Source organism: Ambystoma mexicanum, chromosome 1p, assembly GCF_040938575.1.
Source record: "Ambystoma mexicanum isolate Mex_15411 chromosome 1p, UKY_AmexF1_1, whole genome shotgun sequence".
Classification (NCBI taxonomy): Eukaryota; Metazoa; Chordata; class Amphibia; order Caudata; family Ambystomatidae; genus Ambystoma; species Ambystoma mexicanum.
This window is the reverse complement of record NC_090921.1, coordinates 24,729,982-24,751,945: the sequence shown is the minus strand read 5'-3', so window position 1 is coordinate 24,751,945 and position 21,964 is coordinate 24,729,982. Positions and strand designations below refer to the sequence as shown.

General features: G+C 48.7%; 1 protein-coding gene across 5 annotated transcripts in view; it reads right to left on the bottom strand.

The window, feature by feature from the left end:
* LOC138564559 (zinc finger protein 419-like) overlaps positions 1-21,964 on the bottom strand; it is a 110,025-nt gene that overhangs the window by 24,939 nt on the left and 63,122 nt on the right. For 2 of the 5 annotated variants that reach the window (XM_069642920.1, XM_069642923.1), the window contains exons 3-4: positions 14,687-14,797; positions 9,483-9,548 (exon numbers count right to left, since the gene is read on the bottom strand). In XM_069642920.1, the coding sequence (XP_069499021.1) occupies positions 9,483-9,548; positions 14,687-14,797 (177 nt within the window). Of the gene's footprint in view, positions 1-9,482; positions 9,552-14,686; positions 14,798-21,964 lie in introns of all 5 variants that reach the window. The other 3 variants (XM_069642922.1, XM_069642919.1, XM_069642921.1) reach the window with 2 other exon arrangements.

Here is a 21,964-nt window from a genome sequence, read left to right as displayed (position 1 = left end):
GAAGCGCTCATCAGACAGAACATCAGTGCATACATGCGTCTAAGAGTCTGTGTGCCCCTGGTTCCTCACTCTGGCTAACCATATCAATCAGTGCAGAGTTAATCAGCATTGAACTATGTGTGGCTTCTGTCCGTTAAACACCATCTTGTAAATGAGCTTCTGTCTTCCTGACCAGAAGCCGGGCAATGGGGGGATGCCTCCAGCATGTTTCCATGTTCTAACACATGCAAAGGAACACCAGGGGGTTCTGCACTTGACGCCCTACATCATCTTCGGGAAGGCAGGCAAGCATGATCTGTATTCAGAGTGCACACGGCATGGCATACACTGTGGGGCTAGGCTGCATACAGTGGCAACAGAAGTCTCCAGAAGCATGCCCAAATAAAAAGGAATATGCTGCACCAGGCAGCAGAACGCAGAATCCCAGGCAACGAAGGACCACATGCAGCCTGTGCTGTACACCGGTAAGCCCTCAGCTACAGTGTCCATATGGTGTGCATGCTTCGCCCCTTCCCACACGAGCAGTGTACTGTTCCCAGGCACTGCTACGACTCATCTTTCCACGTCACACATCATCCCATGAAGAGTAGCCTTTACTGTCTGCCACATGCCTGTAACCACTCCTCTGACCCCCGAGAAGAGTAGCCTTTACTGTCTGCCACATGACTGTAACCACTCCTCTGACCCCCGAGAAGAGTAGCCTTTACTGTCTGCCACATGCCTGTAACCACTCCTCTGACCCCCAAGAAGAGTAGCCTATACTGTCTGCCACATGCCTGTAACCACTCCTCTGACCCCCATGAAGAGTAGCCTATACTGTCTGCCACATGCCTGTAACCACTCCCCTGACCCCCATGAAGAGTAGCCTATACTGTCTGCCACATGCCCGTAACCACTCCTCTGACCTCCAAGAAGAGTAGCCTATACAGTCTGCCACATGCCCGTAACCACTCCTCTGACCCCCAAGAAGAATAGCCTATACTGTCTGCCACATGCCTGTAACCACTCCTCTGACCCCCAAGAAGAGTAGCCTATACTGTCTGCCACATGCCTGTAACCACTCCTCTGACCCCCAAGAAGAGTAGCCTATACTGTCTGCCACATGCCTGTAACCACTCCTCTGACCCCCATGAAGAGTAGCCTATACTGTTATACTGTCTGCCACATGCCTGTAACCACTCCTCTGACCCCCATGAAGAGTAGCCGATACTGTCTGCCACATGCCTGTAACCACTCCTCTGACCTCCAAGAAGAGTAGCCTATACTGCCTGCCACATGCCTGCAACCACTCCTCTGACCCCCAAGAAGAGTAGCCTATACTGTCTGTCACATGCCTGTAGCCACTCCTCTGACCCCCAAGAAGAGCAGCCTATACTGTCTGCCACATGCCTGTAGCCACTCATCTGACCCCCAAGAAGAGCAGCCTTTACTGTCTGCCACATGCCTGTAACCACTCCTCTGACCCCCAAGAAGAGCAGCCTATACTGTCTGCCACATGCCTGTAACCACTCCTCTGACCCCCAAGAGTAACCTTTACTGTCTGCCACATGCCTGTAGCCTCTCCTCTGACCCCCAAGAAGAGCAGCCTATACTGTCTGCCACATGCCTGTGACCACTCCTCTGACCCCCAAGAAGAGCAGCCTATACTGTCTGCCACATGCCTGTAACCACTCCTCTGACCCCCAAGAAGAGCGGCCTATACTGTCTGCCACATGCCTGTAACCACTCCTCTGACCCCCAAGAAGAGCGGCCTATACTGTCTGCCAGATGCCTGTAACCACTCGTCTGACCCCCAAGAAGAGCGGCCTATACTGTCTGCCACATGCCTGTAACCACTCCTCTGACCCCCAAGAAGAGCGGCCTACACTGTCTGCCACATGCCTGTAACCACTCCTCTGACCCCCAAGAAGAGCGTCCTTTACTGTCTGCCACATGCCTGTAACCACTCCTCTGACCCCCAAGAAGAGCAGCCTATACTGTCTGCCACATGCCTGTAACCACTCCTCTGACCCCCAAGAAGAGCAGCCTTTGCTGTCTGCCACATGCCTGTAACCACTCCTCTGACCCCCAAGAAGAGCAGCCTTTGCTGTCTGCCACATGCCTGTAACCACTCCTCTGACCCCCAAGAAGAGCAGCCTATGCTGTCTGCCACATGCCTGTAACCACTCGTCTGACCCCCAAGAAGAGCAGCCTATACGGTCTGCCACATGCCTGTAACCACTCCTCTGACCCCCAAGAAGAGCAGCCTATACTGTCTGCCACATGCCTGTAACCACTCCTCTGACCCACAAGAAGAGCAGCCTATACTGTCTGCCACATGCCTGTAACCACTCCTCTGACCCACAAGAAGAGCAGCCTATACTGTCTGCCACATGCCTGTAACCACTCCTCTGACCCCCATGAAGAGCAGCCTATACTGTCTGCCACATGCCTGTAACCACTCCTCTGACCCCCATGAAGAGCAGCCTATACTGTCTGCCACATGCCTGTAACCACTCCTCTGACCCCCATGAAGAGCAGCCGATACCGTCTGCCACATGCCTGTAACCACTCCTCTGACCTCCAAGAAGAGCAGCCTATACTGTCTGCCACATGCCTGTAACCACTCCTCTGACCCCCATGAAGAGCAGCCTATACCGTCTGCCACATGCCTGTAACCACTCCTCTGACCTCCAAGAAGAGCAGCCTATACTGTCTGCCACATGCCTGTAACCACTCCTCTGACCCCCAAGAAGAGTAGCCTATACTGTCTGCCACATGCCTGTAACCACTCCTCTGACCCACAAGAGGAGCAGCCTATACTGTCTGCCACATGCCTGTAACCACTCCTCTGACCCCCAAGAGGAGCAGCCTATACTGTCTGCCACATGCCTGTAACCACTCCTCTGACCCACACGAAGAGCAGCCTATACTGTCTGCCACATGCCTGTAACCACTCCTCTGACCCCCATGAAGAGCAGCCGATACTGTCTGCCACATGCCTGTAACCACTCCTCTGACCTCCAAGAAGAGCAGCCTATACTGTCTGCCACATGCCTGTAACCACTCCCCTTACCCCCAAGAAGAGTAGCCTATACTGTCTGCCACATGCCTGTAACCACTCCTCTGACCCACAAGAGGAGCAGCCTATACTGTCTGCCACATGCCTGTAACCACTCCTCTGACCCCCAAGAGGAGCAGCCTATACTGTCTGCCACATGCCTGTAGCCACTCCTCTGACCCCCAAGAAGAGCAGCCTATACTGTCTGCCACATGCCTGTAGCCACTCATCAGACCCCCAAGAAGAGCAGCCTTTACTGTCTGCCACATGCCTGTAACCACTCATCTGACCCCCAAGAAGAGCAGCCTATACTGTCTGCCACATGCCTGTAACCACTCCTCTGACCCCCAAGAAGAGCAGCCTATACTGTCTGCCACATGCCTGTAACCACTCCTCTGACCCCCAAGAAGAGCAGTCTATACTGTCTGCCACATGCCTGTAACCACTCGACTGACCCCCAAGAGGAGCAGCCTATACTGTCTACCACATGCCTGTAAGCACTCCTCTGGCCCCCAAGAGGAGCAGCCTATACTGTCTGCCACATGCCTGTAACCACTCCTCTGACCCCCAAGAGGAGCAGCTTTTGCTGTCTGCCACATGCCTGTAACCACTCCTCTGACCCCCAAGAAGAGCAGCCTATGCTGTCTGCCACATGCCTGTAACCACTCGTCTGACCCCCAAGAAGAGCAGCCTATACTGTCTGCCACATGCCTGTAACCACTCCTCTGACCCCCAAGAAGAGCAGCCTATACTGTCTGCCACATGCCTGTAACCACTCCTCTGACCCACACGAAGAGCAGCCTATACTGTCTGCCACATGCCTGTAACAACTCCTCTGACCCCCAAGAAGAGCAGCCTATACTGTCTGCCACATGCCTGTAGCCACTCCTCTGACCCACACGAAGAGCAGCCTATACTGTCTGCCACATGCCTGTAACCACTCCTCTGACCCCCATGAAGAGTAGCCTATACTGTCTGCCACATGCCTGTAACCACTCCTCTGACCTCCAAGAAGAGTAGCCTATACTGTCTGCCACATGCCTATAACCACTCCTGACCCCCATGAAGAGTAGCTTTTACTGTCTGCCACATGCCTGTAACCACTCCTCTGACCCCCATGAAGAGTACCTATACTGTCTGCCACATGCCTGTAACCACTCCTCTGACCCCCATGAAGAGTAGCATATACTGTCTGCCACATGCCTGTAACCACTCCTCTGACCCCCATGAAGAGTAGCCTATACTGTCTGCCACATGCCTGTAACCACTCCTCTGACCTCCAAGAAGAGTAGCCTATACTGTCTGCCACATGCCTGTAACCACTCCTCTGACCCCCAAGAAGAGTAGCCTATACTGTCTGCCATGAAGAGTAGCCTTTACTGTCTGCCACATGCCTGTAACCACTCCTCTGACCCCCAAGAGGAGTAGCATATACTGTCTGCCACATGCCTGTAACCACTCCTCTGACCCCCATGAAGAGTAGCCTATACTGTCTGCCACATGCCTGTAACCACTCCTCTGACCCCCATGAAGAGTAGCCGATACTGTCTGCCACATGCCTGTAACCACTCCTCTGACCTCCAAGAAGAGTAACCTATACTGTCTGCCACATTCCTGTAACCACTCCTCTGACCCCCAAGAAGAGTAGCCTATACTGTCTGCCACATGCCTGTAACCACTCCTCTGACCCCCAAGAAGAGCAGCCTATACTGTCTGCCACATGCTTGTAACCAATCCTCTGACCCCCAAGAAGAGCAGCCTATACTGTCTGCCACATGCCTGTTACCACTCCTCTGACCCCCAAGAAGAGCAGCCTATACTGTCTGCCACATGCCTGTAACCACTCCTCTGACCCCCAAGAGCAGCCTATACTGTCTGCCACATGCATGTAACCACTCCTCTGACCCCCAAGAAGAGCAGCCTATACTGTCTGCCACATGCCCGTAACCACTCCTCTGACCCCCAGGAAGAGTAGCCTTTACTGTCTGCCATATGCCCGTAACCACTCCTCTGACCCCCCAAGAAGAGTAGCCTTTACTGTCTGCCACATGCCTGTAACCACTCCTCTGACCCCCATGAAGAGTACCTATACTGTCTGCCACATGCCTGTAACCACTCCTCTGACCCCAATGAAGAGTAGCCTATACTGTCTGCCACATGCCTGTAACCACTCCTCTGACCCCCAAGAAGAGCAGCCTATACTGTCTGCCACATGCATGTAACCACTCCTCTGACCCCCCAAGAAGAGCAGCCTATACTGTCTGCCACATGCCTGTAATCACTCCTCTGACCCCCATGAAGAGTAGCCTTTACTGTCTGCCACATGCCTGTAACCACTCCTCTGACCCCCAAGAAGAGTAGCCTTTACTGTCTGCCACATGCCTGTAACCACTCCTCTGACCCCCATGAAGAGGACCTATACTGTCTGCCACATGCCTGTAACCACTCCTCTGACCCCCATGAAGAGTAGCCTATACTGTCTGCCACATGCCTGTAACCACTCCTCTGACCTCCAAGAAGAATAGCCTATACTGTCTGCCACATGCCTGTAACCACTCCTCTGACCCCCAAGAAGAGTAGCCTATACTGTCTGCCATGAAGAGTAGCCTTTACTGTCTGCCACATGCCTGTAACCACTCCTCTGACCCCCAAGAAGAGTAGCATATACTGTCTGCCACATGCCTGTAACCACTCCTCTGACCCCCAAGAAGAGTAGCCTATACTGTCTGCCACATGCCTGTAACCACTCCTCTGACCCCCAGGAAGAGTAGCCTATACTGTCTGCCATGAAGTGTAGCCTTTACTGCCTGCCACATGCCTGTAACCACTCCTCTGACCCCCAAGAAGAGTAGCATATACTGTCTGCCACATGCCTGTAACCACTCCTCTGACCCCCATGAAGAGTAGCCTATACTGTCTGCCACATGCCTGTAACCACTCCTCTGACCCCCATGAAGAGTAGACGATACTGTTTGCCACATGCCTGTAACCACTCCTCTGACCCCCAAGAAGAGTAGCCTATACTGTCTGCCACATGCCTGTAACCACACCTCTGACTCCCAAGAAGAGTAGCCTATACTGTCTGCCACATGCCTGTAACCGCTCCTCTGACCCCCAAGAAGAGTAGCCTTTACTGTCTGCCACATGCCTGTAACCACTCCTCTGACCGTAGCCTCATCTCTACCACCAGCCAAATGCCTCCCGCCTCATCTTCTTGAATAACCCATCCATGATGCAAAGACCTGCCGCCTAACCACTGGGCACCCCCTTCTTTCAGCAGGGGGTAACTCTCCTGCTCTGGGGTGGCATTCATAGTTTCCCGGAGTTGAACGGAGCGGGCACAGCAAGCAAACCTAGACCATGTAGGCAGGTTTTGTTGCGGCTCTTCGAATATTTAAACAATGGTCTGAAATAGTGCATTTTATAGCACACATTAAAAAAAATATGCAATTTTACAACACATTTTGCTGCTTGCTGTACCCAATACAAGCCAGTACTGCCTCTGTCTGAACTTATTGCCATGCCGACTGTGCTTCATTGCCACTGTAAATTATCTTTCATGCTTGCTGTACCCAATACATGACAGTACTGCCCCTGTCTGAACCTATTGCCATGCCGACTGTGCTTCATTGCCACTGTAAATTATCTTTCATGCTTGCTGTACCCAATACAAGCCAGTACTGCCTCTGTCTGAACTTATTGCCATGCCGACTGTGCTTCATTGCCACTGTAAATTATCTTTCATGCTTGCTGTACCCAATACATGACGTACTGCCCCTGTCTGAACCTATTGCCATGCCGACTGTGCTTCATTGCCACTGTAAATTATCTTTCATGCTTGCTGTACCCAATACAAGCCAGTACTGCCTCTGTCTGAACTTATTGCCATGCCGACTGTGCTTCATTGCCACTGTAAATTATCTTTCATGCTTGCTGTACCCAATACATGACAGTACTGCCCCTGTCTGAACCTATTGCCATGCCGACTGTGCTTCATTGCCACTGTAAATTATCTTTCATGCTTGCTGTACCCAATACAAGCCAGTACTGCCTCTGTCTGAACTTATTGCCATGCCGACTGTGCTTCATTGCCACTGTAAATTATCTTTCATGCTTGCTGTACCCAATACATGACAGTACTGCCCCTGTCTGAACCTATTGCCATGCCGACTGTGCTTCATTGCCACTGTAAATTATCTTTCATGCTTGCTGTACCCAATACAAGCCAGTACTGCCTCTGTCTGAACTTATTGCCATGCCGACTGTGCTTCATTGCCACTGTAAATTATCTTTCATGCTTGCTGTACCCAATACATGACAGTACTGCCCCTGTCTGAACCTATTGCCATGCCGACTGTGCTTCATTGCCACTGTAAATTATCTTTCATGCTTGCTGTACCCAATACAAGCCAGTACTGCCTCTGTCTGAACTTATTGCCATGCCGACTGTGCTTCATTGCCACTGTAAATTATCTTTCATGCTTGCTGTACCCAATACATGACAGTACTGCCCCTGTCTGAACCTATTGCCATGCCGACTGTGCTTCATTGCCACTGTACATTATCTTTCATGCTTGCTGTACCCAAAACATGACAGTACTGCCCCTGTCTGAACATATTGCCATGCCGACTGTGCTTCATTGCCACTGTACATTATCTTTCATGCTTGCTGTACCCAAAACATGACAGTACTGCCCCTGTCTGAAGATATTGCCATGCCGACTGTGCTTCATTGCCACTGTAAATTATCTTTCATGCTTGCTGTACCCAATACATGACAGTACTGCCCCTGTCTGAACCTATTGCCATGCCGACTGTGCTTGATTGCATCTGTAAAATATCATTCATGCTTGCTGTACCCAATACATGATAGTACTGCCCGTGACTGAACATATTGCCATGCCGACTGTGCTTCATTGCCACTGTAAATTATCTTTCATGCTTGCTGTACCCAATACATGACAGTACTGCCCCTGTCTGAATATATTTCCATGCCGACTGTGCTTGTTTGCCTCTATAAATTATCTTCCATGCTTGCTGTACCCAATACATGACAATACTGCCCTGTCTGAAAATAGTGCCATGCCGACTGTGCTTGATTGCCTCTGTAAAATATCGTTCATGCTTGATGTACCCAATACATGACAGTACTGCCCCTGTCTGTAAATAGTGCCATGCCGACTGTGCTTGATTGCCTCTGTAAAATATCGTTCATGCTTGCTGTACCCAATACATGACAGTACTGCCCCTGTCTGTACATATTGCCATGCTGACTGTGCTTGATTGCCTCTGTAAAATATCGTTCATGCTTGCTGTACCCAATACATGACAATACTGCCCTGTCTGAAAATAGTGCCATGCCGACTGTGCTTGATTGCCTCTGTAAAATATCGTTCATGCTTGCTGTACCCAATACATGACAGTACTGCCCCTGTCTGTACATAGTGCCATGCCGACTGTGCTTGATTGCCTCTGTAAAATATCGTTCATGCTTGCTGTACCCAATACATGACAGTACTGCCCCTGTCTGTACATATTGCCATGCTGACTGTGCTTGATTGCCTCTGTAAAATATCGTTCATGCTTGCTGTACCCAATACATGACAGTACTGCCCCTGTCTGTACATAGTGCCATGCCGACTGTGCTTGATTGCCTCTGTAAAATATCGTTCATGCTTGCTGTACCCAATACATGACAGTACTGCCCCTGTCTGTACATATTGCCATGCTGACTGTGCTTGATTGCCTCTGTAAAATATCGTTCATGCTTTTTCTACCAAATATATGCTATAATGTATTGGGCACAACAATGTAAATAAAACCATGTAGAAACATTGCAATGCTGCGGGTGCTCTCTATAACCTTTGCGAGCGTGGCTCCAATCTACAGCGCGGCGTGGCCCATCCCCCAGACCATCACTGATTCCTCTAGAAACACATGTAGCTATAGAAGATTGTGCTCCTTGCCCACAAACCCATCCACGCTGGAATGCCGGGTTGCCTTGTCCTGAAGCTGGCTGTGTCCAGGGATATTTGAGAAACTAGGCGAAGTAGCCTTGTAGGGTCAGAAACTCCTAGTAGCAGCCTTTCCTGGACTAGATACGCATGCTTGGAACATTGTAACTGGAGATTAACCCCTGCAAACACCCTTTATACTTTTCCTAGAGGTCTTAAGGCCTGGTTGTTTAACTCCTGCCTTGGGGTAATACCGTCTTTGTGCAAACCATAGGAATGTGTGCTTTTGCTGTATTTGCATCTCTCATTTTATTTTTTTGTATTTTTCTGTTCTGTTGTCGTCTTTTTTGGTGCATGATCTGTGCCTTTTCTCTTTATTCTTTGATTACGTTCTTAGATATGTGTGCAGTTCTGCAATGTCCATGTGTTATGAGGTGCTATAGAAAACACTTAATAAGTATATCAGTAAAATATCCCTTCTTCCTCACCTGTGGGGAGACGATCATCTCTTCCTCTTCCGCCTGACAGCGGAGGAGGCGGAGTCACTGTATCTGCTGCTGGAGGAAGACAGAGGTTCACGGTTATGCCACTTGAATCAATTTCCCATTTGCTTTTATTCCTCTATATCCTGTCTAGCTCTTGGTCTTTGCCTGCTCCCTCTCACCTGGACTGAGTAGCCACATGTAGCTCTGTTACACGTTGGAAAGATTGGCATGACATAACAAGTAAACTAAAACAATTGTGTAATTGACGCTGTGTAACTGTTGTGTAACGTGATGAATTGATGCTTCTTTTTTTGACTGTGTATAAGGTTTTAACCATTTTTACCCAAATGCACAATAACATTGATTGATAAAGTAAAACAATGTATATCCACCCTTCCCCGGACGTCCATTTCTTTTGAAGCTGATGATGTCACCATTTCCATGAACTATCATTCCCCCTCGAAGCCTGCCCATTCACCGCACTGTGAATGCCCTTCAGTTCTTGCTCCCCTCTTGAACTTGGCAAACATTAGAGTTTTATTGGTAAGAGCAAATTGGGCTCCCCAAGATCCTTGACCTGCAGGGAAACTTCCTGGCCCCAGAGGCAGAAGACGAAGTACCCCACAGGACCTCCTTCCCACCCTCAGCTTCATGTCTTACCCCAAGGACAGGCAGAGCGCCAACTGCGGCTGGGCCATAATTGTATATAAACAGGCTCTATGTGCCCTGCTTTAGCCAAAGCGCTTTATAAATAAATGCTTATCATTTAACACCCCAGACATATACGACTCTACGGGCACAACTTGCACAACCCTGAACGTGGGGGTCCACAGCAGACGTGCAGCTGTACTGGAAGGTCCATCTGACTCCAAGTTTCCTAGGGCCACAGAGCAACAAACCTCTCTCAACAGCACAAGAGGAGACACCAGTCAGCCATGCTCCCGAATGAGCCACAGCTGTGACTGGTCCATTCCTTGCCCCAGGCAGGATAGAACTGGTAGCCCATTCCCAAGGAATGTGTGGGGGTGTGCAGAAATGTTATTTTGGGATATTCTGTGCATCCCCGTGACTTTTTAATATTGTCCCCCCTTTTTATTTTTGGATCACTGACCTATTCTTGGTGGTCAGAAGAACATCTACTGAAGTCCCTCTGCAATCCCAACCCCTTAAGAGTCCTGGTCGTTCGTATGACTGCCAGGTTAGGGTTTATTTTTATAAGTGCCCCATTTATACACTAGGGTGTTTATATCACACTACGTTGTTTTTAGGGTAAGCAGGTGACGACAGCTGTAATTTAGACTTGAGCTTCACCAGAGATGCCAGACGATTTAATGCAGTGGTAGCCATTTGCCAAAGTCCTACTCTCCGCCATTTTGGTTTAGGAGCTTCCTTTGTAGGATACACTAGAGAGACAGCAAAAGAAAATCTGTGAGAGGGTGAGGAGACGAGAAGGTCAGGGGAGGTTGTATGATATACTAGAGAGACAGCAAGAGAACATCTGTGAGAAGGTAGGGAGACGAGAAGGTCAGGGGAGGTTGCAGGATATACTACAGAGACAGATAGAGAACATCTGGGAGAAGGTAAGGAACCAGGAAGGTCAGGGGAGGTTGCAGGATCTACTAGAGAGATCGAAAGAGAACATCTGGGAAAAGGTGAGGAAACAGGGTCAGGGGAGGTTGCAGGATATACTAGAGAGACCGCAAGAGAACATCTGTGAGAAGGTAAGGAGACGAGAAGGTCAGGGGAGGTTGCAGGATATACTACAGAGAGAGATAGAGAACATCTGGGAGAAGGTAAGGAACCAGGAAGGTCAGGGGAGGTTGCAGGATCTACTAGAGAGATCGAAAGAGAACATCTGGGAGAAGGTGAGGAAACAGGATCAGGGGAGGGTGCTGGATATACTAGAGAGACAGCAAGAGAACATCTGTGAGAAGGTAAGGAGACGAGAAGGTCAGGGGAGGTTGCAGGATATTCTAGAGAGACACCAAGAGAACATCTGTGAGAAGGTAAGAAGACGAGAGGGTCAGGGGAGGTTGCAGGATATACTAGAGAGACCGCAAGAGAACATCTGTGAGAAGGTGAGGAGACGAGAAGGTCAGGGGAGGTTGTATGATATACTAGAGAGACAGCAAGAGAACATCTGTGAGAAGGTAAGGAGACGAGAAGGTCAGGGGAGGTTGCAGGATATACTACAGAGACAGATAGAGAACATCTGGGAGAAGGTAAGGAACCAGGAAGGTCAGGGGAGGTTGCAGGATCTACTAGAGAGATCGAAAGAGAACATCTGGGAAAAGGTGAGGAAACAGGGTCAGGGGAGGTTGCAGGATATACTAGAGAGACCGCAAGAGAACATCTGTGAGAAGGTAAGGAGACGAGAAGGTCAGGGGAGGTTGCAGGATATACTACAGAGAGAGATAGAGAACATCTGGGAGAAGGTAAGGAACCAGGAAGGTCAGGGGAGGTTGCAGGATCTACTAGAGAGATCGAAAGAGAACATCTGGGAGAAGGTGAGGAAACAGGATCAGGGGAGGGTGCTGGATATACTAGAGAGACAGCAAGAGAACATCTGTGAGAAGGTAAGGAGACGAGAAGGTCAGGGGAGGTTGCAGGATATTCTAGAGAGACACCAAGAGAACATCTGTGAGAAGGTAAGAAGACGAGAGGGTCAGGGGAGGTTGCAGGATATACTAGAGAGACCGCAAGAGAACATCTGTGAGAAGGTAAGGAGACGAGAAGGTCAGGGGAGGTTGCAGAATATACTACAGAGAGAGATAGAGAACATCTGGGAGAAGGTAAGGAACCAGGAAGGTCAGGGGAGGTTGCAGGATCTACTAGGGAGATCGAAAGAGAACTGGGAGAAGGTGAGGAAACAGGATCAGGGGAGGGTGCTGGATATACTAGAGAGACAGCAAGAGAACATCTGTGAGAAGGTAAGGAGACGAGAAGGTCAGGGGAGGTTGCAGGATATTCTAGAGAGACAGCAAGAGAACATCTGTGAGAAGGTAAGAAGACGAGAAGGTCAGGGGAGGTTGTAGGATATACTAGAGAGACAGCAAGAGAACATCTGTGAGAAGGTAAGGAGACGAGAAGGTCAGGGGAGGTTGCAGGATATACTCCAGAGACAGATAGAGAACATCTGGGAGAAGGTACGGAACCTGGAAGGTCAGGGGAGGTTGCAGGATCTACTAGAGAGATCGAAAAAGAACATCTGGGAGAGGGTAAGGAGACGAGAAGGTCAGGGGAGGTTATAGGATATACTAGAGAGACAGCAAGAGAACATCTGGGAGAGGGTAATGAGAAGGTAAGGGGAGGTTGTAGGATATACTAGAGAGAATGAAAGAGAACATCTGGGAGACGGTAAGGAGACCAGAAGGTCAGGGATGGTCGTAGGATACACTAGAGAGACAGACAATCTAGGAGAAGGTAAGGAAACAAGAAGGTCAGAGAAGGTTGTAGGATATACTAGAGAGACAGCAAGAGAACATCTGGGAGAGGGTAAGCAGACCAGAAGGTCAGGGGAGGTCATAGGATACACCAGAGAGACAATCTGGGAGAAGGGAAGGAAACAAGAAGGTCAGAGAAGGTTGTAGGATATACTAGAGAGACAGCGAGAGAACATATGTGAGGGTAAGGAAACAAGGTGGTCAGGGGAGGTTGCAGGATATACTACAAAGACAGAGAGAACATCTGGGAGAAGGTAAGGAAACAAGGTCAGGGGAAGTTACAGGAAATCCTAGAGAGACAGCAAGAGAACGTCTGGGAGAGGGTAATGAGACGTGCCGGTCAGGGGTGGTTGTAGGATACACTAGAGAGATAGAAAGAGAACCTCTAGGAGAAGGAAACAAGAAGGTCAGGAGGGTTGCAGGATATACTAGAAAGACAGTATATCTTGGGAACATCTGGGCAAAGGAAACAAAGTCAGTGGAGGTTGTAGGATATACTAGAAAGACCGAAAGAGAACATCTGGGAGAAGGTAAGGAAACAAGAAGGTCAGAGAAGGTTGTAGGATATACTAGAGAGACAGCAAGAGAACATCTGGGAGAGGGTAAGGAGACAAGAAGGTCAGGGGAGGCCGTAGGATACACTGGAGAGACAGAGACAATCTGGGAGAAGGTAAGGAGACAAGGTCAGGGGAGGTTGCAGGATATACTAGAGAGACAGCAAGAGAACATCTGGTAGAGGTTAAGGAGACCAGAAGGTCAGGGGAGGTTGTAGGATATACTACAGAGACCGAAAGAGAACATCTGGGAGAAGGTAAGGAAACAGGGTCAGGGGAGGTTGCAGGATATACTAGAGGGACAGCAAGAGAACATCTGGGAGAGGTTAAGGAGACAAGGTCAGGGGAGGTTGCAGGATATACTAGAGAGACAGCAAGAGAACATCTGTGAGAGGGTAAGGAGACGAGAAGGTCAGGGGAGGTTGCAGGATATACTAGGGAGATTGAAAGAAAACATCTAGTAAGGAAACAAGGTCAGGGGAGGTTGCAGGATAAACTAGAGAGACAGAAAGAACATCTGGGAGAAGGTAAGGAAACAAGGTGGTCAGGGGAGGTTGTAGGATATACTAGGGAGATTGAAAGAGAACATCTGGTAAGGAAACGAGGTCAGGGGAGGTTGCAGGATATACTAGAGAGACAGAAGGAACATCTGGGAGAAGGTAAAAAGACAAGGTCAGGGGAGGTTGTAGAATATTTTAGAGGAGTAGCAAGAGAACATCTGTGAGAGGGTAAGGCAACAAGAAGGTCAGGGGAGGTTGTATGATGCACTAGAGAGATAAAGAAAGAAGATGCGAGAGAAGGTAAGGAGATGAGAAGGCCAGAGCAAATGCTAAGGAAGAAGAACGGGGGTAGGTTGGGAGAACCATTAGAGTGTGTTTGGGAGTCAGATGAAGAAGAGACTATAAAAGAGGAGGAAGGTGAAGATAGGAGAGGATTGGTTCAGAGAGAAGTTCACGAGTATCAGAAGCCTAAGAAAGGGGGCCCTGTGAAGGGGATGGTATAAGCAATGGCACAGCATCAGAGGCGTCCAGGAGGGGAGACAGAATATAAAGGGCCAATGCTGTATTGCTATGTTTTAAGCACAATAATCATATTCTGTGTTCTTTCCTGTATCCTGAAAACATAGTTATAATGAACGTGGTAGACCCGTAGTAGACCCGTAGAGCATTTCGTGCGGGCGTGTGTTAACAGCAATGCACATCTTACTCACTTTGGGAGCAATCCATCCGGTGTCTGCCATTGGGGTGCTGGCTGTCCAGCTGATATAGTTCTTCCTTTTCTTTTGCTCTTAGAGAACAGATGGTGGTGGCAATAAGAGGACCTGTTATGAAAAGTAAACAGAAACAATGGTATTGTCACAGGCACATGTACAATGGCAAGGAAAGGTGTGCATTTCACAGTGTGGAAAGCTAGGGTAACACAAATTGAACTCACTCCAACCCAACTCATTTCATGAAGAAACCAAATACTAAGCGAACGATCATACAGCACCAAATCCACAGCGGTTCAGTCTTGGCTCGTAGAAGCCCTTTAATTCCTGGAGGCTATTAAAACCGGTACGTTACCGTTGTGAACTCCAGTAACCAAGTTTGCTGCCCTGGTGTGATTGAGTGGAGACTGGGAATGGCCATCTGTAGGCTCATTACTTTGACGCGAGCTCAAAGGGAATGTGTGGGTGTGCTTGTGTGTGCATTAGGGGGATGAAGGTCTGGTGTTCCTATACAAATGCCAATGAAGGCTGGTGTGCAGTCCCAGCACTGATTGGCTGGCCTCCACGCACCACCTTACTAGGGTCACCATCTACCTTCCAGTTTGGGCATAAAAGCCGACACTTCGTCTCCGGCTGCGACTTGATCTTGAAGTAGCCAGAGAGATGCCTGACCCAAGGACAATGAGCAAAGTGCTGCATCAGCATCTTTTGGGAGCCAAGAAACCAGACAGTCACGCTCTCCATCTATGATGACTGATAGTAAGTTGTACGGCGCTCCTTTCCCTTGATCTAGTGGGGAGAGCTGGTTCTGTTGCTTCCTCGCCCAGACCTCCCTTATATAGTTGAAACAGATGCCTCTAGCATGGCTATGGGAGCTGTTCTCTCACAAAGGGACCCAGGAACTGGCTAGTTACACCCTGTGGCCTTCTGGTCACGAAAATTCTCACCTCCTGAACTCAACTATGCTATCACAGACCAAGAACTCTTGGCTATAAAATCAGCTTTCAGGGCATGGCGACACTATCTCCTTGACGCTAGACATACTGTCACGGTCATAACTGATCATCGAAACCTGTAATACCTAAAAACAGCAAAGGCTCAATCATCCCGTCAAATGTGGTGGGCTCTTTTCTTCGCTGATGTGATCACCTACCGGCCAGGAGTCCGAAACGGAAAGGCTGACGCCTTGTCCCACATGGGTGTTGATGAAAAGGTATACATAACTCCAGATCCAGTAGCCATCATTCCAGAAGACACACTCCTGGGTTTTACGACAACATTGACACAGGGTGAATGCCAAAACAAGATCCAACTCTTAATGGATCCCACTTTCTCACAAGAGTGGTGTACTCAAGGAGAACATTACACCATTAAAGACCAGTTACCATATTTTAGGAACCGTCTATACTTGTCAAGTAAAGATTTACAAGAGCAGGTTATTTCGGGTTATCACGACTCCCTGATTGAAGGTCATCCTGGAATTGCCAAAACTCTAGCTAAAGTAAAACGAAACTATTGGTGGCCCACATGGCGTAAAGACATCATACAATTTATCCAATCTTGCGGTGTGTGTGTGCACAAAAGAAGTCCCAAAAGCAGAAACCAGCTGGTCTTCTCCAACCATTGGAAATTCCTCCCGCACCATGGCACATACTGTCCCTTGATTTCATTACAGATCTACCTCCCAGTCAAGGATTCAACACCATCTTAGTAGTTGTAGACTTGTTCTCTAAAATGGCATACTTTATTCCTTTTAAGGGTCTTCCAAATGCATCCAATTAAGCAAAAGTATTTCTGGAGGAAATCATACGGCTACATGGCTTTCCATTGGTCTTGATCTCAGATCGAGGTAGTCAGTTTGTATCCAACTTCTGGAGGAAATGCTGTTCAATGGCCCAAATTGACATTCGACTATCCACAAGTCACCATCCTCAAACAGATGGCCAAACAGAAAGAACAAACAAAACCCTCGAGCAATACTTACATTGCATGTTACATCAAGTGGAAAGAAATTGGAAGGACTTGTTATGGATAGCTGAATATGCCTATAATAATTAATTACACACCAGCACTGGACAAACCCCTTTCTACACTATATATGGTAGACATCCACATACTTCAGAATTGGATCTCCCAACCCCTTTGGAAATGCCAGCGGTTAAAACCCTACATACAACTATTGTCACGACTCGCTCCCTTCGCTCCCGTTCCCGCCACTTGGGGGCATGTTTTGGGGTTTATTCCCTACTGGACATTTCCTCCGAACCTAATTCTACAGTGCTGTGATGAATTGGGAGCGCTAAAACCTTATTTTTCAAGTTACTTCCGTTCCGGATCCATTCCAGGTTTTTGGCAGCCAGCATGCTACTTTGATCAAATGACTATGCTTCCCAGAATGCCTGACTCACTGCTTCACCTTCTCCCTTGCAGGACACGGTTGGGTGGAGGATAGGCAACACCTGTGGCTGCAGGTGCAGCAGGCGGCACACCTGAGGGGTGTGCTCGTTAAGCAGCTTTAAAAGCCTCAGTTTACTTCAGTCCAGCGCTGGTCATCGTTGCAGTGTTCCTGTTGTGACTAGTCCCTTGTTCCTTGTTCCTAGCTTTGTGCCTAGTTCCTAGTTCCTGTTTCTTGTTCCTCCGCCCTGGATTTCGGATTCATGTGCTAAATTGATTTCTGCTCCCTAGATTCCCTTTTTGTCTTCCTCTGTTTGCAGGCAGCATTTCTCAGTGCTTTCCCCTTTTAGATGCAGCCCAGTTTGTCTGTGTTCTATATTTCTTTGACTTTGTCCTTTGCTGCTGTAAACCTTTATGCCTTAGGGGGAAGTTTGCCTTGGTAATTTCGTTTTTCCCTGCTCCTGATCCTCACTTTCTATTGGGATCCATTCCATGTTTTCCATTGCACTTATGCATTTATTTCACATTTGATTATTAGGTGTGGTGTGCTGTTGTAGCTAGCTCCTGTGTGAATGCCTATGTTTTCCTCACTATTCTGTAATCACTATTCCAACTTAGGTATTTAGTTATCCTCCCATTGCTGTTATAGCCTTTCTGGGTCCCAGTTTGATCAACAGGGTTCGTGGGCTTGCTGACATTCCAGAGGTTTTTCTCGTCCTCGTGAGTACTGTTTTTTTAGTTCCCTTATTTAATACCATAAAGAGTGTTAGTTCACAGATCCTGTCATTGCTTGCCCTCTACGTGGGTTTAGCGCTGTCAGTACCTGTAACAGCAATTGGGGGTAAGGCACTTGCCGACTTTCCTCGCGGTCAGGTGCTTACCCCACATCCCTTTTCATATATTGGTTTTGTTGTCATACTCTATTTGCACCACTGGGTTTAGCATACATGAGTCTTGGTTCCTGTGTGCACGTAGTTTAATTCAAGGCTATTCACTGCGTGATTTAGTGCACATTTCCCTTGCCATATTCGCTGCCTTTGTACTCGCCTAACTAATCCTGACAACTATTTCCTAGGCCTTCAAAGAAGCAGCAGAACATTTACTCCAAGCCAAGAACAGACAAAAGACATTCGCTGACCAACATCGTAGTAAAGCCCCCGACTATCAAATTGGAGACAGGGTCTGGTTAGCATCGAAATATGTGCCCATAAAAGGGACACAGACCTTTCGTCCCCGATATCTGGGACCTTATTCTATTGAATCCATAATAAATCCAGTGGCAGTTAAATTAGCACTACCACCAACTATGCAGATTCATCCTGTGTTTCACGTATCACTCCTGACACCGGTACAACCCGGTACTCGGGTTACAACACCACCAAACCCAGTATTAGTTGACGGAGAACCCGAGTTGGAAGTAAAGGATATCCTAGACTCAAAATACACCAGATCCAAACTACTACATAGTTGATTAGAAGGGATACAGCTCTCAAGACAGATCATGGTAGCCTAGTGAATACATCCATGCACCTCGCTTAATTAAAAAGTTCCATCAGAATTACCCAGCCAAACCAGGACCAGGCAGAAGTGCCACCGTGAGAGGGGCCTTGGGGGGGGGGGAGTGCTGTCATGACCCTTGCCCCTGGCCGTCACTGGCAAGTCAGCCTTCCAGTTAGGGCCCGGTCAAAGGCCTTAAAACCTCATCCAAGACTCTCTTGGAGTCAGTCCTGGAGCCTTTGGCGCCAGGCTCATAACCATCATGAAGACCAACATTAGAATGGAACTATTTACTTGGGACTATTTAACTTGGGGGGTTGGGGGGTACAGCCAACATGGAGGCACACACATGGCTCAGTTACAAGGAACTGAGCTATGCGGTCTAGTCTTTTGGGTGTGGCAGGCCTGGGACTTTTTTACCTGGACTACTTTGGGTGTGGCAGGCCTGGGACTACTTCACCTGGACTACTTTACCTGAGACTATTTAAACCACACCCAAACAGCAGAACATGCTTTGCGTTATTCTGCTGTGGGTAGCGTAACGCTCACCGTGTCCAGTTCTTTGATGCCAGTTTACCTGAAACCAAGGACCTGCAGAGAGAGAAAGAACACTACGAAACTTACCTGGAACAGCATCCTGTCTTCAATCCATCGCTGACTTCAGTTCCACTCACCTGAAGGTACGAACACCATCATCCGGCACCGCATGCATCCTGGAATACCATAACCTGGAAAGAGGAGAAAGAAAAACAGCATTAGTAAGTGTTTACTCGCGTTTCCTCTCGAATGAAGAAAGCCACACAGTGCTTTTGCCTACCGGCCCATGCTCATCTTCAAACTGCATGACAACACCAAAATACCTTTCTACGGAGTCGAAGCAGGCCTGGATTCCCACAGGGGGGCTGTAACGCTCACCTGACTCCCACGGAGGCGCTGGCCTGGTTCGCGCTGCTGTGACCTCTTCTAAGGTGATGCGCAGGGTTCGGAAGACGGGCTGGACCGGGCCCCCAAATCTGGCTTGTCGGGCTCGCAGAAGTATCCTTCTGTAGGCGAAAATAAGGGATTAACTGTCTGCGGGGTAATGCAATCAGCCTCCCAATTTCCCCTCTCACCCTCCTCGAAACCCTTCTGTGATTCCTCGTAGCGTCTCACCTTAGGGTCTGGGAGGACGAGCTCTCCATCCTGCTTCTGATGCAGGGGCGCGTTGGTATCCAGTTACTTCACTGGATTTTCGGATTGGTGAGAACCAAACTTGCTTGGCTTCCAGGTAAGTTTTTTGATAAGAGGTTCCCCTTGTGTCCATGCATTAATGCACTAATGCTAGTGTCTTTTTCCCCATAGGGGCCGGGGTACGGAATGCCGGGGAACAGGCACCGACCCGAGATGAGAGGTGAAATCCTTGTAGAAATCAGGTAAGTCTTTAATGAGCGTTTTTTGGTAATGTCTGTTCATTCGCTCATTAACGCTGATGTCTCTTTTTCCCCTTAGGGGCCAGGGTCCGGAAATGCCAGGATGCGGCGCGGACCCGAAATGAAGAGGGAATGAATCAACAGGTAAGTCTTAACACGGAGATTTAGCTTTCCTTATTCCCTTCTCTCTCTCACCTTTTGTTCTGGTCTTTTTCTCCCTAGGCGCTGGGGCGTGACTGCGAATCCGGATGATCGCTGCTGAACATGGAGGCGCCCTGTAAAGGTAAGTGGAATGCGGCGCTGCAGCGATCGACGCGATGAGCTTTTAAATAAAAGTCTTCCTTTTCAGGATTGTCGGCGAGATGTCTCCGGGATGCGGATTTAGCAGGTAAGGACTTTTCCTTCTTCTGTTCTCTTCTTCTCTTCCTTTGCAGGTGATCCAGGATGCTGGCAGGCATGGCAGAAGTCAGGATGCAGGAGCAGACACGGTGAGCGACCAGCTGCTAGATGCAGAACAACGCGAAGCACGTGTGGCTGTTCGGGTGGGGCTTAAATAGCCTTGGAAGAAGTTCCAGATGTGTCCTTCCTCCAATCAGGTATGTATCCTTCCCCGACCACGCCCGGATGGTAAATTAGTCGCACAGGTAAAGTAGTTCCTTTCAGGCCTCAAGGAGGCCGGGATCCTGCAGCATGGTCTGCATCAGGTAAGTGCACCCAAGCACTTCCATAATGAGCCTAGCGCCTATGGCGCCAGGACTGATGTCTTTTATGAGCCTGGCGCCATAGGCGCCAGGACACTGTCCAAAGGGCCCCTATATGGTGTTGCTGGGTCCTTCCTTGGGGACTGGATGTCCGCTTTCGGGGACACAGGGCTTGAACCGGCTCCCCGGGAGCGGGCATAATGACAACACCCCCCCCCAAGGCCCCTCCCAAAGTTGTTCCCTCCGGAGGTTTTGGTTTGTCTGGGAAGAGTCGGTGGAATTTCCTGACTAATCTAGGTGCATGCACATGGTCGCTGGGTTCCCACGACCTCTCCTGAGGTCCGTACCCCTTCCAATCAATTAGGTAGAACAGTTTTGACCTAAACATTTTTGAGTCTAAAATGTTCTTCACTTCGAATTCGGGCTCACCATCTATTAGAATAGGTTCTGGAGGTTTGAGTAGTCGGGTTCCGGGTACCACTGGTTTCAGAAGTGACACATGAAAAACAGGGTGAATTCGCATACTAGCTGGTAAATCAAGTTTAACAGCCACTGGGTTAATTATTGCCGTAATAGAATAAGGTCCCAGATATTTTGGGTTAAAAGTTCGAGGCCCTTTGAGTGGTAAATGTCTGGTAGCTAACTACACTTGATCCCCAATCTGATACGGAGGTGCTTCACTCCGATGTAGATCAGCATTCTCCTTGTATTTTCTCTTGGCTTGTTGTAAATGCGTAGTTGCCTCTTTGAAGGCTTGGGTAATTGTAGAATGCAGATGTTCTACTGCAGGCATTCCGAGGTTCTGAGGTGAGTCAAGGTTTGAGGTTCGAGGGTGATGCCCAAACAAAGTATAAAAAGGACTGTGGCCAGTTCCAGAGTGTACCGAATTATTATATGCGTATTCGGCTATCCAAAGAATGTCTTTCCAGTTGCTTTCAGATTGCTGTAACATACACCGTAAGTATTGCTCAAGGGTCTGATTTGTCCTCTCGGTCTGACCATCGGTCTGAGGGTGGTGACTGGTCGATAATCTTACGTTGATCTGCGCCATTTGACATTTGCGCCAGAAGTGGGAAATGAATTGGCTTCCCCGGTCAGAGATTAGTATAGATGAGAATCCATGTAGCCGAACAATATTTTTGAGGAATTCTTTGGCTAGGACAGAAGCTGAAGGTAAACCTTTCAAATGAATAAAGTGGGCCATTTTAGAAAACAAATCCACAATTACCAGAATAGTATTGTACCCCGAACAAGGAGGCAGGTCCGTAATAAAATCC